The following is a 23,018-nucleotide window of genomic DNA, read 5'->3' as shown; positions in this document are numbered from 1 at the left end:
ATAATGAACTAGTGCCATGGATCCTTGTAACATAAGGCCCCGTCACACATAGCGACGCTTGAGCGATTCCGACAACGATACGACCTGTCAGGGATCGCTCAAGCGTCGCTATGTGGTCGCTGGTGAGATGTCACACAGTGCGATCTCTCCAATGACGCAGCAGCGATGCGGTGAACTGTAGCGACCTGTAGAACGATGCTATTTCATGATGATTCAATGGGACGTCCTGTGAGCGAGGTCGTTGGTAAGGTGTCAAACACAGCGATGTGTGCTACCCAGCGGGACCTCAACGATCAAAAAATGGTCTAGGCCATTCCGACACGACCAGCGATCTCACAGCAGGGGCCTGATCGCTGCTACGTGTCACACATAACGAGATCGCTACTGAGATCGCTGTTGCGTCACAAAACTTGTGACTCAGCAGCGATCTCGCTAGCGATCTCGCTGTGTGTGACGGGGGCTTTAGTTTCAAATACAAATGTAGTCTGTATACATACCACAATGGGGAGTCAAAGTACACATGCACGCCGTTACTGTCCACCCCGACACACGTTTCGGCGAATACCTTCCTCAGGATTTATTTATAGATAGATATATCTATCCATATAGCTATCTGATGGCTTTCACACATCAGGATTTTGCCGTTAGGCACAATCCGGCGAGTTTTGAAAAAAAAAAAAAAAACTGATTTTTTTCCCGCCAGATCCGTTTTTTTTTCTTATAGAGTTGTATTAGCGCAGGATTGTGCCTGATGGCCAGATCCGTCACAAAAAATCTGTTTCCGGCGAACGTAGTAAACGTACAGAGGAACATTTTTTCTGTCCGGCGAAAAAATGCCCAGCGACTGATCCAGCGAGAAACGTGTGAAAGAGGCACTTCACAGAAAACTAAATGGACCAAAATGGTGCACATGGTAGGTCTGTAAGCATGATATCAAAAAGAATCACTAATCATAGAGAACCTCCAAGAGCAGTTACTGTGAAGTGCCTATTTATTGAGTATGGTGGGTTCCTGCGCCGTTTTTGGTTTCCCACTCTGTGACACCTACCAGGTTTAGTATTTTGTTGTTTTGTATGTTACTGTTTTTTGTGTTTTTTCTTTAATAAAATTTGTATTTTTTATACTTTGTTCTTGTGTGCATTTTTTTTATCAGATTTTCATATTTTTCTGTACTGAACAGTTATTGTGTCCATCTAATGGGTAAAATAGGATTAGAACTAGGTTATTATCATGGTTTAATTAGATCTTTATTTGGTATGTGTATACCCCTATTTTTATTGACCCGATTCCTTCTGTTTTTTTGAGCAGTGTATATACAGACATACACACAATATATTATAGTGCAAGAACCAAGTACCCTATGTGGACTAAAAAAAACAGCATACAATTAAGAAAAAATAAAGTTTGTAGATAAAAAATTAACAAAATTCAAATTACCGTAGTTCTATCCCTAACCCTAGTTCTAACCCTAACCCGTGTTAAAATAAAAGTAAATATATTTTCTTTATTTATTATTGTCCCTACCTATGGGGTGACAAAGGGGGGGTTTATTTATTATTTTTTTTTTATTTTGATCACTGTGATAGAAATTATCACAGCGATCAAAATGTACCTGGCATGAATCTGCCAGCCGGCAGATTTTGGAAGATGGCGGCACCCATGGAGAAGACGGACGGACACTGGAGCTCTGTAATTATGGGGGGTGGGATCGGGGCACGGGGTGGGGGGAGCGGACAGGAGGACAGAGGGGAGTGGAGGACAGGACAGAGGGGAGATCGGTGGCGAGGGCAGATTACGGTCTCCAGCCATGGCCGATGATATTGCATCGGCCATGGCTGGATTGTAATATTTCACCAAATTTTCATTGGTGAAATATTACGATTGCTCTGACTGAAACGTCACTTTCAACAGCCAATTAGAGCGATCGTAGCCAGTTAACCCTTTCACCCGACCTGCAGGGGCGCGATCATTCTGTGACACAGCATATGCGTCACAGCTCGGATTGGCACTGACTTTCATGACGCATACGCTGTGTCACAGGTCGGGGTTAATGTTTCCCAGCTAATCATATGGGTGATTCTACAGGAAGCCGTTATTTATTTTTCTCTGGGGGCACTCAACTTTATTAGCAGGTACAAAGAGGCCAAAAAAAGCATGAAAAAAACACTCCAAAAAACGCACCTAAACCTGCTTTTTTGACACAGCTTCTTTACTGGCAAGAAATCGGGTTTGGCGGCAAAAAAAAAAAAAAGCATCAAAAAAGCCCTGTGTGAACTTACCCTTATCGTTACCGCACAGTGAATGCTGTAAAAATGAACCGCAAAACCCAATGGCGGAATTGTATTTTTTCTTTTTACCGTATCACCACGCATTGGTTTCCAGCACATCGTGAGGTAAAATAAATGGCGTCAATCAAAACTGCAACTTGTCCTGCAAAAAAGTAAGTGGGTGAATGGAAAAATAAAAAGCGGAGGAAGGAAAAGTAAAAAAACGAAGGCGCAAAAATGGGACTTGGCGACGGAGGACGCAGAACTATTAAAACATCGAGTTTTCGAGGATGGTGGATGCAGAGTGTTACCAATAGTTATACGGACTCGGGGTCCCAACTGTTTCTGGGAGATATGAGGGGTCTTCGCTCTATTTCTAAAAGGGTCGTCGAAGTGTTGTGGAAAGTGACGCTTTCCAGCCGTTAGCGACCACTTTTCCCCTCATGCCCGCGGGTCGTCCGCTTCCCCTCAGCTCCGCCATGCCGCCCCGCCGCTGCCACTCTGCCAGCTCGTCTCCTCAAAACTTCTGCTCCCTTCTCCCCTCAGTGCGAGCGAGGACCCTCCTCGGTCCCCCCTCCCCCAGGGCCGCCATTGGCTCTGCTCCCCGCTTTATCCCACACTGCACTGCGTGGCGCGTCATTGAACGGAGCCCATGATGGCGGCGCTGGGTGCGAGTGAAGTGATCGCCCAGCTGGAGAGCGCTGCCAAAGTTTTGATGGTGAGGAGGGTGAGGCGGGCTGCGTGTGTGGCTGGCACCTGAGAGCTGTGCTGGGCATCGTGTGTGACGGGCAGGGTGCTGCCATGTCCCTTCCTGTGTCCGGGCTCCTGCTTGCAGTGTGTTGTGGATGCAGTGAGGGATCCTGTGGTGACCGAGCTCCTGTCCTCCCCTCCATGTGTGGGCACTGCCCAGATGGTGCCATCGCTGGCCGTGTGCAGGAGGGCACTAATATTGTAATGTGGGGGTGCTCAATATTTTACTTGCTCAATATGAGAAGTTGTAGAGAATCTGCAGAGCTGGTTGTAGTTGGCGAGAATCCTGTGTCCGTCAGGGCGACCTGATCCCGTGTACGGCGTCCCACAATGTTTCCCTGCAGCGACCTGATCCCCTGTACGGCGTCCCACAATGTTTCCCTGCAGCGACCTGACCCCGTGTACGGCGTCCCACAATGTTTCCCTGCAGCGACCTGATCCCCTGTACGGCGTCCCACAATGTTTCCCTGCAGCAACCTGAGCCCGTGTACGGCGTCCCACAATGTTTCCCTGCAGCGACCTGATCCCCTGTACGGCGTCCCACAATGTTTCCCTGCAGCGACCTGATCCCCTGTACGGCGTCCCACAATGTTTCCCTGCAGCGACCTGATCCCGTGTACGGCGTCCGACAATGTTTCCCTGCAGCGACCTGACCCCGTGTACGGCGTCCCACAATGTTTCCCTGCAGCGACCTGATCCCCTGTACGGCGTCCCACAATGTTTCCCTGCAGCGACCTGATCCCCTGTACGGCGTCCCACAATGTTTCCCTGCAGCGACCTGATCCCGTGTACGGCGTCCCACAATGTTTCCCTGCAGCGACCTGACCCCGTGTACGGCGTCCGACAATGTTTCCCTGGAGCCACCTGACCCTGTGTACGGCGTCCCACAATGTTTCCCTGCAGCCACCTGACCCCGTGTACGGCGTCCCACAATGTTTCCCTGCAGCGACCTGATCCCGTGTACGGCGTCCCACAATGTTTCCCTGCAGCGACCTGACCCCGTGTACGGCGTCCGACAATGTTTCCCTGCAGCCACCTGACCCCGTGTACGGCGTCCCACAATGTTTCCCTGCAGCCACCTGACCCCGTGTACGGCGTCCCACAATCTTTCCCTGCAGCGACCTGATCCCGTGTACGGCGTCCCACAATGTTTCCCTGCAGCGACCTGATCCCGTGTACGGCGTCCCACAATGTTTCCCTGCAGCAACCCGATCCCGTGTACGGCGTCCCATAATGTTTCCCTGCAGCAACCTGATCCTGGTTTCCTTCTTTACATAATATTAGCGCATCATCTGCATGGGACAACGGAAATGTCGCAGATTTGCAGACGGAAAATAGGAACGTGGACAAGGCCCGAGCAAATCCAATCTCCATGCTGCAGACATTTTAGCGCACAGCTTATCCGTTTGTGCTGTAGACAGGTTAAGAATTTTTTGCTATTATTCCCCTTCGAGTTTAGTTGCAAAGTGAAAGGTCTTGTTCTGCGCTGTGGATTTGTTGGTGTGGAGAACACAGCACACACCCCAAAGAAACCTTGTGACCCGGATTCATCATTTTTTGGTCTTGCCTTCAAGGCTGTGGATTCGGAGTCGGTATAAAATGGACCAACTCTGACTCCTAAAATATATAATAAATTGTTGCAGTAGTATAATGCAGGATGTGCTGTAAATGTTTTCATAATAATTTGGGAAAGTTATGAAACTTGCTATAAATGTCTGTTCTGTTCCTGATCTAAGGATCTTGGCTTTTAGTTGAGCTGAATCTGTGCTGCACTTTATGCACATGCTCAGTAGTGACAAGGGCTGTGGAGTTGGAGGTTTGGCTTACCCACCCCACAGCCCTGCTTGCCTTTCAATCTGCACGGGGGGGATTTTGACACTACACTTGTCAAAATGGTTGCACAATGTTTGATGAATTTACACAAATTCACTTTCGATACGCTTTATAACGTAGCACATCTAGAACCACAAAAAAATCCTACACCAGAGTATCGGAGCGCAATTGCGCAAAACATCTGTGACATCTTTGAAAAGTCACAAATGATTTAGGCTAAACTATTGGGATAACCAAAACCACTGGCGTAAAGACAAATGTGGGAAAAAAAAATTCTGAGACAACCAAGTAATTTTCAGGCTAAGTACACACTAGGCGTTTCTCTTTTCCTTCGCTCTGGTCAGTGTACTCGGCGTTTTTTGTGCACACAAGAACCGTACCATAGAAAGATGGAAGAGGTTCAGATGGTCGAGGAAGTGCAGGGCGCTCACGCAGGATTCAAGCACCACAACTACACGTCACAGGTCAGTGTGACGTGCATGGGAGGGTGTGATAGTATGATGAAGAGTGGAGGCAGGGATTTCTTCCATTCACTGTGCGCCCCGGAGCCCGGAAGAAATGATTAGCATAATGAAATCCGTCTATTTCTCCACATCTAGACAGCAACTATGAGGCATACAGGTAAGACTAAATTAACACTTGTTACCTGTAAGCCCATAGTAATAGCTGAAAAGTGTCCCAGGGGCTGACAGATTCCCTTTAAGTGATGTTCCCCAATTTTGGCCAAGGGTAAGAGTTGATACATGTGGTTTAGTTGTGGGCAAACTATTGTAAACTTAGTGACTCCTCAGCTATCCATAGAAAACAACCCTACAAACGTAGGCACCAGCAGACAATATCTAGATGTATCGGAGTATGTGTGTGTGGCTAAGGCTTCTTTCACACTAGCGTCGGAATCTCCCCATCGCAATGCGTCGGGGAGAGATTCCGACGCTAGCGTTTGCTGCATTGCACAATGGGTGCAGCGGATGCATTTTTCCGGCGCATCCGCTGCCCCATTGTAAGGTGCGGGGAGGTGGGGGCGGAGTTCCGGCCACACATGCGCGGTCGGAAAAAGCGGTCCGTCAGGAGAAAAAAACGTTACATGTAGCGTTTTTTGCTCCCGACGGTCCGCAAAAGCACGACGCATCCGTCGCTCGACGGATGCGACGTGTGGCAATCCGTCGCAAATGCGTCGTCAATGAAAGTCTATGGGGAAAAAACGCATCCTGCAAGCACTTTTGCAGGATGCGTTTTTTCTGCAAAACGACGCATTGTGACGGATTGCAGAAAACGCTAGTGTGAAAGTAGCCTTAAGGGATTTTCAATTCTGCACAATTTTCTGAATATCATACTGCTGCTTTTTGCCCATTTATTAGATGGTTTCTGACTCCATACTGTTGGACTTGTTCAACATTGTGAATAGTTTTCCAGCTGGATTGGATGGAAATTTATTGGCACAAATGTGTTTGTCTATAGCGCCCACGTGTTGGGCCACTTTGTATGGCACCAGATCTAGCTGTTAAGGGCTGACAGTTTGCACATGGATCTGATATTAGGGGGTGGTCATCTTCAGTGTCTTGTAAAGATCTTCTGACAAATATAATGGCCTCTAGTTTAACGAGCTCTCTATTATGGTACTGCTGGGTATGTGGCCGATTTTAAAGTGCTTTATTAAATGTGGTATAAGGGTATGTGCACACGTTGCGGATTCTCTGCGGATCCGCAGTGTTTTTTGAGGTGCAGAAACGCTGCAGATCCGTAATTGATTTACAGTACAATGTAAATCAATGAGAGAAAAAAAATGCTGTGCACACTTTGCGGAAAATCCGCAGCGGTAACGCTGCGGTTTAAAAGAAGTAGCATGTCACTACTTTTTTGTGAATCTGCAGCGTTTTTGTACCCATTCCATTATAGAAAACCGCAGGGGTAAAAAACGCAGCAAATCCGCAAGAAAACCGCAGCAAAAACGCACAAAAACGCTGCGGAACCGCACAAAAAAAGTGACAAATCCGCAGGTGCGTTTTCTGCCAGGAGAGGCAGAATCCGCACCAGAAATTCCTAAGCCTAATCCGCAACGTGTGCACATAGCCAAAATGTGTGATCATTGAGGGAACATCTGCTGAGATCTATACAATCCTGGGAATGAAAGTGGGGTTGTGGGGGTGCTCGTAGTGAATGGGAGATATAAAGGCAACCTCCATATTACCTTGAGACTTAAAGGGGCTGTCTGGTACTTTAATAATTATGGGCTATCAATACCAGATTGTTGGGGGTGCGACACTTGGTGCCTGCACAGGCTTACTTCTCTGTCTTATTGAGGGCAGAGCAAAGTACTGCAGTGCGCAGACGCCGGGGAAATGTCAAAGAGCTCCGGCACAGACGCACTGCAATACTTTGTGCCCTTGTCATGGCAGAGAAGTATGCAGGAGTGTGATGCTTGGGAGACGGTATGGATGATGCAGGGACGTGTCATCCACACAAATCAAGAAGGAGGACAGCGATCATAAGAAGATGGGAGGCACCGGACCAAGAACTTCGACACCCCTCGGACTGGACCACCCCGCAGGTGAGTATAATAAGTTATTTTTCTTTTACAGGTTGGGTTGGGGTCAGATATACAGCATTATAGAATGCACTATATCAACCCTGCAAGGTAGTTGTTGTATCTCATATCAGCCAGACCTGGTGACAGGTTCCCTTTAACAAGCGTGGCTGGCCATCCTTACATTGGAGCGGACATTATGGCCGATTTATACGCCTAGTATCCCTCAGACTGTAGTCGGAGGCATCTTGGGAATTTGCTGTAGCTGCACATCTGCAGGAGAAATGTTTGAACAAGGACCATTATAAGCTGAGGGGCACAGCTGACAAATGCTGAAGGTTTTATACTTAAATATACTCTGTTTATCGCAGATTGTAAGAGGAATTAAAGGGATTGTCCAGTCGCCAGCTATTAATGATTGATCCTTAGGATAGATGGTGTTCTGACACTCGGCACCTTCAACGATCAGCTGTTTTAGGCTCTGGATGTAAACACATGGAACGGAGCTGCACTGCCCAGCTCCATTCAATGTGCAGCGGCTGCTGCCGGAACCTGTAGATCATCTTCGGAGCTTACAACAGCGCTGGACCCAAAATCCCAATTTACAGATTGCTTTTTTTGGGTGGTGGGAGCTGGTATGTCCAGCTAAAGTTGTATTTGTTGATTTAAACAGCACTGAGCCTAGTGATTGTTAGCAGCGGTCACATGCAATGTAGTGCTAAGTCAATAATGACTAGGACAGTGCCAGAGATGCACCTGGGGAGGGCAAGTCATTATTTTAAACTATTAAAAGACTGTGGGGAGGGAAAAGTTATTGAATGAAGCCCCATGACACCAGGTTTAAAGGGAACCTGTCACCCTGTTTTTTCAAGAAGAGCTAAAAATAGCGTTAAATAGGGGCAGAGCTGGGCTTTACATTAGTGTATTTTGGAGCCTTTATTCCCCACCTATGCTGCCGAAATACCTTTGTAAAGTCGCCGTTTTGGGCTGTCACTCACGCTGGTCAGGTCATATGGGCGCTGGTGACAGCGCTGCTTCTCCCCCAGATCTCCGTTGGTGGCGTAGTGGTGTGCGCATGTCCAAGTGGCGAATCCACTGCGCAGCTTCAAGGAAAATAGCGCGATCTGCGCTATTCAGCCGTTTATCTGTGGGCGCGGCCATCTTTGTGAGGCCGCGCGTGCGCAGATGGTTCTTCTCGGCTTCAGGAAAATGGCCGCAGGATGCCGCGCATGCGCAGATGGCGATCTTGACGGCCATTTTCCTGAAACCGAGTTCGCATCTTGGCTGCAGGAAAATGGCCGCCGCGATCTCCATCTGCGCACGCGTGGCATTCTGCGGCCATTTTCCTGAAGCCCCGGGAAGCCGAGAAGAACCATCTGCGCACGCGCGGCCTCACAAAGATGGCCGCGCCCACCGATAAACGGCTGAATAGCGCAGATCGCGCTATTTTCCTTGAAGCTGCGCAGTGGATTCGCCACTTGGACATGCGCACACCACTACGCCACCAACGGAGATCTGGGGGAGAAACAGCGCTGTCACCACGCCCATATGACCTGACCAGCGTGAGTGACAGCCCAAAACGGCGACTTTACAAAGGTATTTCGGCAGCATAGGTGGGGAATAAAGGCTCCAAAATACACTAATGTAAAGCCCAGCTCTGCCCCTATTTAACGCTATTTTTAGCTCTTCTTGAAAAAACGGGGGCTATGTGAATATTTTTTTTTTGACCCATAGATTTGCATTGGAAACTTTGACCAGAGAATCCGATCAAGATCTGACATGTCTCCATGATTTTGGATTTTGTGAGTACCACCCGGTTAGCAAAAATGTACTGACAAGCGTGAGTTCTACCCATAAAACCACAAATGGAACTGGTACAAGAAAAACTAATGTCTTAATGAGACATTAGACGCTGTGCAGCAACACGGTAGACCATTTTTTAATGAAGACTATTTAGAAAGTTGCTTTCAGTAGATAATCAGTAAAAAGCATTGTGTGAAGGTGTACTTAGTTTTTAAATGGGTTGCCTTCTTTGAGAAAACTCTCATCCATACTTTGATGTAGTTGTTAAAAAAAAAAATAAATAAAGTCACACGGAGTATTACTTAGACTCCCCGCAGAGAGCTGTCTCTGGATCCCGGGTAGGGTTAAGTGTTGCTCGGGTTTTTCTATTTTTTTAATCACTGTATGGACGAATGTTTTCTAAAATAAGACGACCCCTTTAAGGAATTGTATAGAGGGGTTTACACTTTTGTAATATTGGACAAGGAACTTTAATGGTAATTTATCCCCTTAGTGGCCAATTTTTGAAATTTGACCAGTGTCAGTTTTATGTGGTAATAACTTTGGAACACTTCAACTGATTCCATTGATTTTGAGATTATTTTTTTCGTGACAGTGTACTTTATAATGGTATGTCAATATTTTCAGCATTTATTTACAAAAATATCAGAAAATGTTAAAAAATGTTAAGTCAGCAATTTTCAAATTTTGCTTTTTCCTTTAACCCCTTCATGACCTTGGGATTTTCCGTTTTTCCGTGTTCGTTTTTCGCTCCCCTCCTTCCCAGAGCCATAACTTTTTTATTTTTCCGTCAATATGGCCATGTGAGGGCTTATTTTTTGCAAAACAAGTTGTACTTTTGAACGACATCATTGGTTTTAGCATGTCGTGTACTAGAAAACGGGAATACAATTCCAAGTGCGGTGAAATTGCAAAAAAAGTGCAGCCCCACACTTGTTTTTTGTTTGGCTTTTTTGCTAGGTTCACTAAATGCTAAAACTGACCTGCCATTATGATTCTCCAGGTCAGTACGAGTTCATAGACACCTAACATGACTAGGTTGTTTTTTATTTAATTGGTGAAAAAAAAATCCAAACTTTGCTTTAACCCCTCTGTGACCTTAGACGTACTATCCCGTCGAGGTGCCCTGGGCTTATCTGACCCTGGACGGGATAGTACGTCATAGCGATCGGCAGCGCACATGGGGGGAGCGCCGCCGATCGCGGCCGGGTGTCAGCTGCTTATCGCAGCTGACATCTGGCACTATGTGCCAGGAGCGGTCACGGACCGCCCCCGGCACATTAACCCCTGGCACACCGCGATCAAACATGATCGCGATGTGCCAGCGGTGCAGGGAAGCACCGCGCAGGGAGGGGGCTCCCTGCGGGCTTCCCTGAGCCCCCCGCAGCAACGCGATGTGATCGCGTTGCGGCGGAGGTCTTACCTCCCTCCCTGCCTGCTCCAGCCCCGGATCCAAGATGGCCGCGGATCCGGGTCCTGCAGGGAGGGAGGTGGCTTCACAGAGCCTGCTCAGAGCAGTGCTGTGCAAACTGTCAGATCACTGATCTGTGATGTCCCCCCCCGGGACAAAGTAAAAAAGTAAAAAAATTTTTTTCCAAATGTGTAAAAAAAAAAAAAAAAAAAAAATATACATATATATATATATATATATATATATATACATACATACATACATACATACATACATACATACATACATACATACATACATACATACATACATACATACATACATATATATATATATATATATATATATATATTATTCCCATAAATACATTTCTTTATCTAAATAAAAAAAACAAAAAAAAAAACAATAAAAGTGCACATATTTAGTATCGCCGCGTCCGTAACGACCCGACCTATAAAACTGGCCCACTAGTTAACCCCTTCAGTAAACACCGTAAAAAAAAAAAAAAGAGGCAAAAAACAACGCTTTATTATCATACCGCCGAACAAAAAGTAGAATAACACGCGATCAAAAAGACAGATATAAATAACCATGGTACCGCTGAAAACGTCATCTTGTCCCACAAAAAACGAGCCGCCATACAGCATCATCAGCAAAAAAATAAAAAAGTTATAGTCCTGAGAATAAAGCGATGCCAAAATAATTATTTTTTCTGTAAAATAGTTTTTATCGTATAAAAGCGCCAAAACATAAAAAAATGATATAAATGAGGTATTGCTGTAATCGTACTGACCCGAAGAATAAAACTGCTTTATCAATTTTACCAAACGCGGAACGGTATAAACGCCTCCCCCAATAGAAATTCATGAATAGCTGGTTTTTGGTCATTCTTCCTCACAAAAATCGGAATAAAAAGCGATCAAAAAATGTCACGTGCCCGAAAATGTTTTCAATAAAAACGTCAACTCGTCCCGCAAAAAACAAGACCTCACATGACTCTGTGGACCAAAATATGGAAAAATTATAGCTCTCAAAATGTGGTATTGCAAAAAATATTTATTGCAATAAAAAGCGTCTTTCAGTGTGTGACGGCTGCCAATCATAAAAATCCGCTAAAAAACTCGCTATAAAAGTAAATCAAACCCCCCTTCATCACCCCCTTAGTTAGGGAAAAATAAAAAAAATGTGTTTATTTCCATTTTCCCATTAGGGTTAGGGTTAGGGCTAGGATTAGGGCTAGGGCTAGGGTTAGGGCTGGGGCTACAGTTAGGGTTGGGGCTAAAGTTGGGGTTAGGGTTTAGATTACATTTACAGTTGGGAATAGGGTTGGGATTAGGGTTAGGGGTGTGTCAGGGTTAGAGGTGTGGTTAGGGTTACCGTTGGAATTAGGGTTAGGGGTGTGTTTAGATTAGGGTTTCAGTTATAATTGGGGGGTTTCCACTGTTTCGGCACATCAGGGGCTCTCCAAACACGACATGGCGTCCGATCTCAATTCCAGCCAATTCTGCGTTGAAAAAGTAAAACAGTGCTCCTTCCCTTCCGAGCTCTCCCGTGTGCCCAAACAGGGGTTTACCCCAACATATGGGGTATCAGCGTACTCAGGACAAATAGGACAACAACTTTTGTGGTCCAATTTTTCCTGTTACCCTTGGGAAAATACAAAACTGGGGGCTAAAAAATAATTTTTGTGGGAAAACAAAAAGATTTTTTATTTGCACGGCTCTGCGTTATAAACTGTAGTGAAATACTTGGGGGTTCAAAGCTCTCACAACACATCAAGATGAGTTCCTTAGGGGGTCTACTTTCCAAAATGGTGTCACTTGTGGGGGGTTTCTACTGTTTAGGTACATTAGGGGCTCTGCAAACGCAATGTGACGCCTGCAGACCAATCCATCTAAGTCTGCATTCCAAATGATGCTCCTTCCCTTCCGAGCCCTCCCATGCACCCAAACGGTGGTTCCCCCCCACATATCGGGTATCAGCGTACTCGGGACAAATTGGACAACAACATTTAGGGTCCAATTTCTCCTGTTACCCTAGGGAAAATACAAAACTGGGGGCTAAAAAATAATTTTTGTGGGAAAATTTTTTTTTTTATTTATATGGCTCTGCATTATAAACTTCTGTGAAGCACTTGGTGGGTCAAAGTGCTCACCACACCTCTAGATAAGTTCCTTAGGGGGTCTACTTTCCAAAATGGTGTCACTTGTGGGGGGTTTCAATGTTTAGGCACATCAGTGGCTCTCCAAACGCAACATGGCGTCCCATCTTAATTTCTGTCAATTTTGCATTGAAAAGTCAAACGGCGCTCCTTCCCTTCCGAGCTCTCCCATGCGCCCAAACAGTGGTTTACTGCCACATATGGGGTATCGGCGTACTCAGGACAAATTGGACAACACTTTTGGGGTCCATTTTCTCCTGTTACCCTTGGTAAAATAAAACAAATTGGAGCTGAAGTAAGTTTTTTGTGTAAAAAAGTTAAATGTTCATTTTTATTTAAACATTCCAAAAATTCCTGTGAAACACCTGAAGGGTTAATAAACTTCTTGAATGTGGTTTTGAGCACCTTGAGGGGTGCAGTTTTTAGAATGGTGTCACACTTGGGTATTTTCTATCATATAGACCCCTCAAAATGACTTCAAATGAGATGTGGTCCCTAAAAAAAAAATGGTGTTGTAAAAATGAGAAATTGCTGGTCAACTTTTAACCCTTATAACTCCCTAACAAAAAAAAAATTTGGTTCCAAAATTATGCTGATGTAAAGGAGACATGTAGGAAATGTTACTTATTAAGTATTTTGTGTGACATATCTCTGTGATTTAATTGCATAAAAATTCAAAGTTTGAAAATTGCGAAATTTTCAAAATTTTCGCCAAATTTCCGTTTTTTTCACAAATAAACGCAGGTACTATCAAAGAAATTTTACCACTATCATGAAGTACAATATGTCACGAGAAAACAGTGTCAGAATCACCAGGATCCGTTGAAGCGTTCCAGAGTTATAACCTCATAAAGGGACAGTGGTCAGAATTGTAAAAATTGGCCTGGTCATTAACGTGCAAACCACCCTTGGGGGTAAAGGGGTTAAAAAAAAAAAAAAAAAAAAAACGCCATTTTTCGTGATCTGGAGTCGGTTGAGGGCTTATTTTTTGCGTGCCGAGCTGACGTTTTTACAATTTCGGTGCAGATACGTTCTTTTGATCGCCCGTTATTGCATTTTAATGCAATGTCGCGGCGACCAAAAAAAACGTAATTCTGGCGTTACGAATTTTTTTCTCGCTACGCTGTGTAGCGATCAGGTTAATGCTTTTTTTTATTGATAGATCGGGTGATTCTGAATGCGGCGATACCAAATATGTGTAGGTTTGATTTTTTTTTTTATTATTTTTATTATTGATTTATTTTGAATGGGGCGAAAGGGGGGGGGGGTGATTTAAACTTTTATATTTTTTCACATTTTTTTTTTATTTAACTTTTGCCATGCTTCAATAGCCTCCATAGGAGGCTAGAAGCTGGCACAACTCGATCGGCTCTGCTACAAGTAAAGGAATTTTCTGTGTGTCTTTCTTTTGACTACGGGGCTAGTATTGGGAGTGTCTCCTTTAATAACCCCTGGGCCATTACACAGCTCACATTAACCCCAAAACCATTACCCCGATTGCCAACGCACCAGTGCAACTGTAAAGAGCCGAAGCTAAGCTCCAGAATTGGTGCATCTAATGGATGCGAGATATATATTTGCCAGCTGAGGGCTCGTCGTTGGGTTGGGGAGGGGACAATATCCATGGATCTTCCCAACTTAGTAATATCAGCCCATAGCTGCCTGCTTGGCCTTTGCTGCTTATTAAATGTAGGAGTGATCCTATAATATACCCGCACGGCACTAAACTAATTACGGTATGTTTCTCACGTTTGCTGCACAAACGTTATGGCCCCATATAGTTTTGCACAAACGTTATGGCCCCATATAGTTTTGCACAAACGTTATGGCCCCATATAGTTTTGCACAAACGTTATGGCCCCATATAGTTTTGCACAAACGTTATGGCCCCATATAGTTTTGCACAAACGTTATGGCCCCATATAGTGCCGATGTACAAAAAAGAGAGAAAAGAAATAGACCATAAAAGGGGATCACCTCAGACAAGGATCAAGTGTAAAATATATAGTTTTTATTCCATACACATATGCAAAAAATGGACACAAAGAAACCACAGAACACAAACATTAAAAACATTTAAAATCGGTCATCCAAGTGACCTACAAACATATCACTTAGGCCTATGATAGGGCCAAACCCCTGGATACCAACTCCCCAGTGTATACAATATCACATATAGAAAAACCACAACTGCATGTGTAGTATAAACATTTATAAATGTGATGTCTATGTGAACAGTACTATGCGCCTTGAGAAAATGTAAAATAATAACTAAGAAATAACATAACGAAATAGCAGCACTAGTAAATCTGAGAGACCATGGAGTCATACATTAAACCACCTAAAATAGTGGATAACCATGCCAGCAAGCGAGAGCCGATAAGATGATAAAGTGCAAGCATATATAGCTAATTAGGTAGTAGATAAATGATATAATGGGGCACGTGCCCTCAAACCCCCTTTACCCCAAGCTAAATAAAATATCTGTAAACCGATGGAATACAATATGTCAGAGGTACAGGGTAATTCACTATAAAACGCTTGCTGACACCAGATAACACCTGCTAATACGATACCATGGCCATCAGGCCTCAATAGTCATGTAGAAATCAGACAATACGTGGTAAAAACCAAGGCTGCAGAGCGCACACAGAGCCACCTGGGGAGTGGGAGACAGGAGGTATGCTGACCCGACGCGTGTCGCCACACACACAGTGGCTTCGTCAGTAGTGCTGCACAAACGTTATGGCCCCATATAGTGCTGCACAAACGTTATGGCCCCATATAATGCTGCACAAACGTTATGGCCTCATAGATGCTCCATACAAAACACTTGCCCCATAGATGCTCCATACAGACACTTGCCCCATTTGCTGTTGCTGCGATAAAAAAAATAAATCACATACTCACCTCTCCGTCGCTCAGGCCCCCGGCACTTTCAATAGTCACCTGCTCCTCGTTCCGGCGCCACTCCATGTTCAGCACTGACGTTCAGCAGAGGGCGCGCACTAACCATGTCACCGCGCCCTCTGACCTGAGCGTCACAGCTGAAGACAGAGCGGCGCCAGAACGAGGAAAGGTGACTATCGCGCAGTGCTCCCCCTCCCCGATATACTCACCTGGTCCTGGCACGGTGCAGTCCCTGCTTCCCCGATGCCGCAGCTTCATTCTGTACTGAGCGGTCACTGTTTCCGCTCATTACAGTAATGAATATGCGGCTCCACCTCTATGGGAGGTGGAGCCGCATATTCATTACTGTAATGAGCAGTACCATGTGACCGCTCAGTACAGGAAGAAGTTGCTGCTGCCGGCGCTGGGGAAGCCAGGGACCTGCAGGGACCGCACATGGAGTAGGTGAGTATTATTAGACAGCCCCCGCTCCCCCTCCCCTGCCGACCCCTGGGTATGACTCGAGTATAAGCGGAGAGGGGGACTTTCAGCCCAAAAAAGTGGGCTGAAAGTCTCGGCTTATACTCTAGTATATACGGTATTTTTTTTTTAATAGGCTAGTGTGACTCCAGCCTTAGCTTGATAAATCTCTCCTACTGGAGGCTTGCTTTTCTAGGCTAATTTACAGTCTTATCCATTTGTCAGGTTGTTAACCCCTTCATCCCCAACCCCTTGATTTCTATTCACCAGTTAGCTTTTCATCTCCTTCCCTCTCTAATCTTTTGAAAAGATTCTGTAATAAATCACCAGCCCCCAGCTATCACAGGCTCTTAAGGTACCGTCACATTCAGCGACGCTGCAGCGATATGGACAACGAGCCGATCGCTGGAGCGTCGCTGTTTAGGTGGCTAGGAGACGTCAAACACGGCAACACCAGAACGATGCAGGAGCGATCCAGTGACGTAACGGCGACTCACTTATCGTTCACGCTCCATGTAAAAACATTGCTTGCATCGTTGCTTTTGCTGTCAAACATGACGATACACGCCGACCTGACGACGAAATAAAGTTCTGGACTTCTAGCTCCGACCAGCGATGTCACAGCGGGATCCAGATCGCTGCTGCGTGTCAAACACAACGAGATCACTATCCAGGACGCTGCAACGTCACGGATCGTTGTCGTTCTCGTTGTAAAGTTGCTGAGTGTGAAGGTACCTTTACTCAAGGCTCTCTACTCATAAGGTACCTTCACACATAACGATATTGTTAACGATATCGTTGCTTTTTGTGACGTAGCAACGATATCGTTAATAAAATCGTTATGTGTGACAGCGACCAACGATCAGGCCCCTGCTGGGAGATCGTTGGTCGCTGAATAAAGTCCAGAACTTTATTTCGTCGCTGGACTCCTGCTGACATCGCTGGATCGGCGTGTGTGACACCGATCCAGCGATGTCTTCACTGGTAACCAGGGTAAACATCGGGTAACTAAGCGCAGGGCCGCGCTTAGTTACCCGATGTTTACCCTGGTTACCTTCCTAAAAGTAAAAAAAACAAACAGTACATACTTACCTAACGCTGTCTGTCCTCCAGCGCTGTGCTCTGCACTCCTCCTGTACTGGCTGTGAGCGTCGGTCAGCCGGAAAGCAGAGCGGTGACGTCACCGCTCTGCTTTCCGGCCGCTGTGCTCACACAGACAGTACAGGAGGAGTGCAGAGCACAGCGCTGGAGGACAGACAGCGTTAGGTAAGTATGTACTGTTTGTTTTTTTTACTTTTAGGAAGGTAACCAGGGTAAACATTGGGTAACTAAGCGCGGCCCTGCGCTTAGTTACCCGATGTTTACCCTGGTTACCGGCATCGTTGGTCGCTGGAGAGCTGTCTGTGTGACAGCTCTCCAGCGACCAAACAGCGACGCTGCAGCGATCCGGATCGTTGTCGGTATCGCTGCAGCGTCGCTTAATGTGAAGGGGCCTATAGTCTGGAGTTGTCTGCTTGTTCAAATGCCATTATCTCTCTGTGTAAATACAGGGATAGCAGTGCAGACTCCATAACAAACCACTGTTGGCTGAATGTGTTTCATCAGAACTTGTGCCAAGCTTGATATTTCTACTAATACTACAGTATTAGGCTATGTGCACACGTTCAGGTTTTTTCGCGGTAAAAACGCTATAAAACCTCATTAAAAACGCATACATTATGCATTCTATCATTTACAATGCATTCTGCATGTTATGTGCACATGGATGTGTTTTTTTCCGCGAAAAAAACGCATTGCGGTAAAAAATGAGTATGTTCATTATTTTTGCGGATTTTCTGCGTTTTTCCAGCAATTCTATGCATTTTGGAAAAAACGCACCAAAAACGCCTCAAAATCGCGGTAAAATCGCTGTAAAAACGCATGCGGATTTCTGGCAGAAATGTCCGGTTTTTGTCAGGAAAATTTCTGCAAGAAATCCTGACGTGTGCACATACCCTTAGGCTGCCATCACACTAGCAGTATTTGGTCAGTATTTTACATCAGTATTTGTAAGCCAAAACCAGGAGTGGGTGATAAATGCAGAAGTGGTGCATATGTTTCTGTTATACTTTTCCTCTATTTGTTCCACTCCTGGTTTTGGCTTACAAATACTGAGGTAAAATACTGACCAAATACTGCTAGTGTGACGGCGGCCTTACTATTCACCAGAGCTGTCACTCAAGGAGGAGAGCCTGCTCTGCCATGAAGTGAGGAGACTGCATAGCTCTGAGCTGCTTGAGACAAGTTGAGACTACCCCTTTAACGAATCGAAACCAATCCTAGACATCACTGAATGAATTATTCCAGTTGCCAATCTTTATTCATTACATAGTGGAATGCGTTGAGAACATGAACACATAAAAATGATAAAGTAAATCAAAATTATATCCCATGGAGTTCTGGATTTGGAAAGATACTCAAAATCAAAGTGGAAAATCAAATTACAGGCTGATCCAAATTCAATGGAAATGCCTCAAGAGAAGGAAATAATGCTCAGTAGTGTGTGGCCTACACGTGCCTATATGACCGCCGTACAATGTCTAGACATGTTCCTGATGAGGCAGTGGATGTTCTCCTGAGGAATATCCTCCCAGACCTGGATTAAAGCATCAGTCAAGTCCTGGACAGTCTGTGGTGCAACATGGCATTGGTGGATAGAATGAGACATGATGTCTCAGATTTTATCAATTGGACTCAGATCTGGGGAACGGGCGGGCCAGTCCATAGCATCAATGCCTTCCCCATGCAGTAACTGGTGACACACTCCAGCCACATGAGGCCTAGTATTGTCATGCATCAGAGGGAACCCAGGGCCCAGTGAACCTCAATATGGTCTCACAGTGGGTCTGAGGATCTCATCGGTGTACCTCTGGCTAGCACATGGAGGACTGTGCGGCACTCCAAAGAAATGTCTCCCCACACCACTGCCAAACCGGTCATGTTGAAGGATGTTGCCAGCAGCAGAATGTTCTCCATGGCATCTCCAGACTGTCACATTTATCACATGTGCTCAGTGTGAACCTGCTTTCATCCGTGAAGAGCACAGGGCGCCAATGTCAAATCTGCCAATCTTGGTGTTTTCTGGCAAATGCCAATTGCCACGGATTTTTCAAAAATGGTGCGGAAAAATCTCACATGAATCCGCAACGTGGGCACATAGCCTTAGGGTTAGGGTTGGAATTAGGGCTAGGGTTGGAAATAGGGTTAAGATTGGGCTGTGGTTAGGGGTGTGTTGGGGTTAGGGTTGTGATTAGGGTTATGGCTAGAGTTGGGATTAGGGTTAGGGGTGTGTGGGGGGGTTAGTGTTGGAGGTAGAATTTAGGGGTTTCCACTGTTTAGGCACATCAGGGGTCTCCAAACGCAACATGGCGCCACCATTGATTCCAGCCAATCTTGCATTCAAAAAGTCAAATGGTGCTCCCTCCCTTCCGAGCCCTGACGTGCGCCCAAACAGTGGTTTACCCCCTCATATGGGGTACCAGCATACTCAGGACAAACTGGGCAACAATTATTGGGGTCCAATTTATCCTGTTACCCTTGTGAAAATAAAAAATTGCTTGCTAAAACATCATTTTTGAGGAAAGGAAAATGATTTTTTATTTTCACGGCTCTGCGTTGTAAACTTCAGTGAAGCACTTGGGGGTTCAAAGTGCTCACCACACATCTAGATAAGTTCCTTGGGGGGTCTAGTTTCCAAAATGGTGTCACTTGGGGGGGGGGTTTCTACTGTTTAGGCACATCAGGGGCTCTGCAAACGCAACGTGACGCCCGCAGACCATTCCATCAAAGCCTGCATTTCAAAAGTCACTACTTCCCTTCTGAGCCCCGACGTGTGCCCAAACAGTGGTTCCCTCCCACATGTGGGGTATCGGCGTACTCAGGACTAACTGGATAACAACTTTTGTGGTCCAATTTCTCCTGTTACTCTTGTGAAAATAAAAAATTGCGGGCTAAAACATCATTTTTGAGGAAAGAAAAATGATTTTTTATTTTTACGGCTCTGCGTTATAAACTTCTGTGAAGCACTTGGAGGTTTAAAGTGGTCACCGCACATCTAGATTAGTTCCATGGGAGGTCTAGTTTCCAAAATGGGGTCACATGTGGGGGAGCTCCAATGTTTAGGCACACAGGGGCTCTCCAAACGTGACATGGTATCCGCTAAAGCTTGGAGCCAGTTTTTCATTGAAAAAAGTCAAATGGCGCTCCTTCCCTTCCGAGCCCTGTTGTGCACCCAAACAGTGGTTACCTCCCACATATGGGGTATCGGCGTACTCAGGACAAATTGTACAATAACTTTTGGGGTCCAGTTTCTCTTTTTACCCTTGGGAAAATAAAAAAAGATTGTTGCTAAAAGATCATTTTTGTGATTAAAAAGTGAAATGTTCATTTTTTCCTTCCATGTTGCTTCTGCTGCTGTGAAGCACCTGAAGGTTAATAAACTTCTTGAATGTGGTTTTGAGCACCTTGAGGGGTGCAGTTTTTAGGATGGTGTCACTTTTGGGTATTTTAGCCATATAAACCCCTCAAACTGACTTCAAATGTGAGGTGGTCCCTAAAAAAAAAAAAAAAAAAAAATGGTTTTGTAAATTTCTTTGTAAAAATGAGAAATCGATGGTCAAATTTTAACCCTTATAACTTCCTAGCCAAAAAAAATTTTGTTTCCAAAATTGTGCTGATGTAAAGTAGACATGTGGGTAATGTTATTTATTAACTATTTTGTGTCACATAACTTGAACAGAATAAAAATTCAAAATTTGAAAATTGCGAAATTTTCAAAATTTTAGCCAAATTACCTTTTTTTCACAAATAAACGCAAAAATTATCGACCTAAATTTACCACTAACATGAAGCCCAATATGTCACGAAAAAGCAAACTCAGAACTGCTAGAATCCGTTGAAGCGTTCCCGAGTTATTACCTCATAAAGGGACACTGGTCAGAATTGCAAAAAACGGACAGGTCATTAATGTCAAAATAGGCTGGGTCATGTAGGGGTTAATGAGTGTCGGTTTACACATCCTTTCCTTCCCCAGCTCTGCCCATTTTGTTGGCGTTGGGAGAAACGTACATGAAAATGCCAAAAGTTGCAAAAAGTTTGGCACAACTCGGAATTATTCCTAATTTTTGTGACTTTTCAAAGTTTTTACACTGCAGGCCTGAATAATCAGAGACACTAAGGCTAGGTTCCCATTGCGTTAATGGGACCGCGCTAACGGACAGCGTTGCACGGCGAAATGCATGGCGAAATTAACGCCGTGCAGCGCGTCCGTTAGCGCGCCCATTAACAGCAATGGGGACGCGCATCACTAGCGCGTGCCATTTTTGGCACGCGCTAGCGATGTGCCGGTGTTTTGTGGCGCGCCGCGGACGCTGCTTGCAGCATCCGAGGCGCGCCCGCGGTCCGTTCCCCGCTCTCGCAGATCTCCGATCTGCGAGAGCGGGGACGTTTAACGCGACCCCTTTACAACACATTGCGTTAGCGCAATCCGCTAGCGCTAGGCGGTAAACGGATTGCACTAACGCAATCTGAACCTAGCCTAATATTGGTGGGGTTCCGACTTTGGGCGATGATCTACTGTGGCTTACCCTCCTTGTGGAGTGTGTCAGTGACTGCCTTCTGGACTTCTGTCAAGTCAGCAGTCTTCCCCATGATTGTGGAGCTACTGAAACAGACTAAGGGACCTTTTTAAATACTTAGGAAGCCTTTGCAGGTGTTTTTTGTTAATTATCCTAATTTACTGAGATAATGACTTTTGGGTTTTCATTGGCTTTAAGCCATAATCATCAACATTAACAGAAATAAACACTTGAAATAGATCACTGTTTGTAATGACTATATAATGAGTTTTTCTTTTTGTATTGAAGAACTGAAATACCGTATTTTCCGGCGTATAAGACGACTGGGCGTGTATGACGACTCCCAACTTTTCCAGTTAAAATATAAAATCTTCTCAAAAGTCGGGGGTTGTCTTATATGCCGGGTGTCGTCTTATAGGGTGGGTGTGGAGCAATCTGCGGTCGAAGCATATAGTGTGGGGAGTGGTCCCGATGACGAGGTGAGGGAGCGCCTCACCAGGAAGGTGTAAGTGAAGCAAACTGTCAGCGTCTGGGATGCCAGGGTTATTTAAAAAAGAGTGGTGCTGTGCCTAGAAAAACACTCCTCTGTCACTCATCTGGCTCACCCTTGTATCCTATTATCTCCTTCTCTGCCTCTGCTTCACTTACACCTTCCCGGTGAGGCGCCCCCTCTCCTTGTCATTGGGGTCGCTCCCCCCACAATATGCGGCGACCGCAGATTACTCCGCACCTGCCCTATAAGACGACACCTGGCGTATAAGACGATACCCGACTTTTGAGAAGATTTTCAAGGGTTAAAATGTAGTCTTATACGCCAGAAAATACAGTAAATTAACTTTTTGATGATATTCTAATTTAGTGAGATGCACCTGTACCTACTCTTAAAGGGAACCTGTCACCTGAATTTGGCGGGACTGGTTTTGGGTCATATGGGCGGAGTTTTCGGGTGTTTGATTCACCCTTTCCTTACCCGCTGGCTGCAATATTGGATTGAAGTTCATTCTCTGTCCTCCATAGTACACGCCTGTGCAGTGCAATCTTGCCTTGTGCAGGCGTGTACTATGGAGGACAGAGAATGAACTTCAATCCAATATTGCAGCCAGCATGCAGCCAGCGGGTAAGGAAAGGGTGAATCAAACACCCAAAAACTCCGCCCATATGACCCAAAACCAGTCCCGCCAAATTCAGGTGACAGAGTCCCTTTAATCCAACAATTTTGTTATAGGTGGGAGTATTTCAGTCATGTACTCTCTTCCTGATTGATACCTTACTATGGATATTGTCT

The 23,018-nt window shown here is 45.3% G+C and overlaps 1 protein-coding gene across 1 annotated transcript in view; it reads left to right on the top strand.

Annotated features, from left to right (window-relative positions):
- The first annotated feature begins 2,906 nt into the window (after window positions 1-2,906).
- Window positions 2,907-23,018, top strand: part of XPO4 (exportin 4) — a 151,153-nt gene continuing 131,041 nt past the window's right edge. The window contains exon 1 of the mRNA XM_069759103.1: window positions 2,907-2,985. Coding sequence (XP_069615204.1) covers window positions 2,920-2,985 — 66 coding nt within the window. The 5' untranslated portion in view covers window positions 2,907-2,919. The remainder of the gene's footprint in view (window positions 2,986-23,018) is intronic.

Source organism: Ranitomeya imitator, chromosome 3 (genome assembly GCF_032444005.1).
Source record: "Ranitomeya imitator isolate aRanImi1 chromosome 3, aRanImi1.pri, whole genome shotgun sequence".
Taxonomy (NCBI): Eukaryota; Metazoa; Chordata; class Amphibia; order Anura; family Dendrobatidae; genus Ranitomeya; species Ranitomeya imitator.
This window is presented reverse-complemented; position numbering and strand designations above follow the sequence as displayed.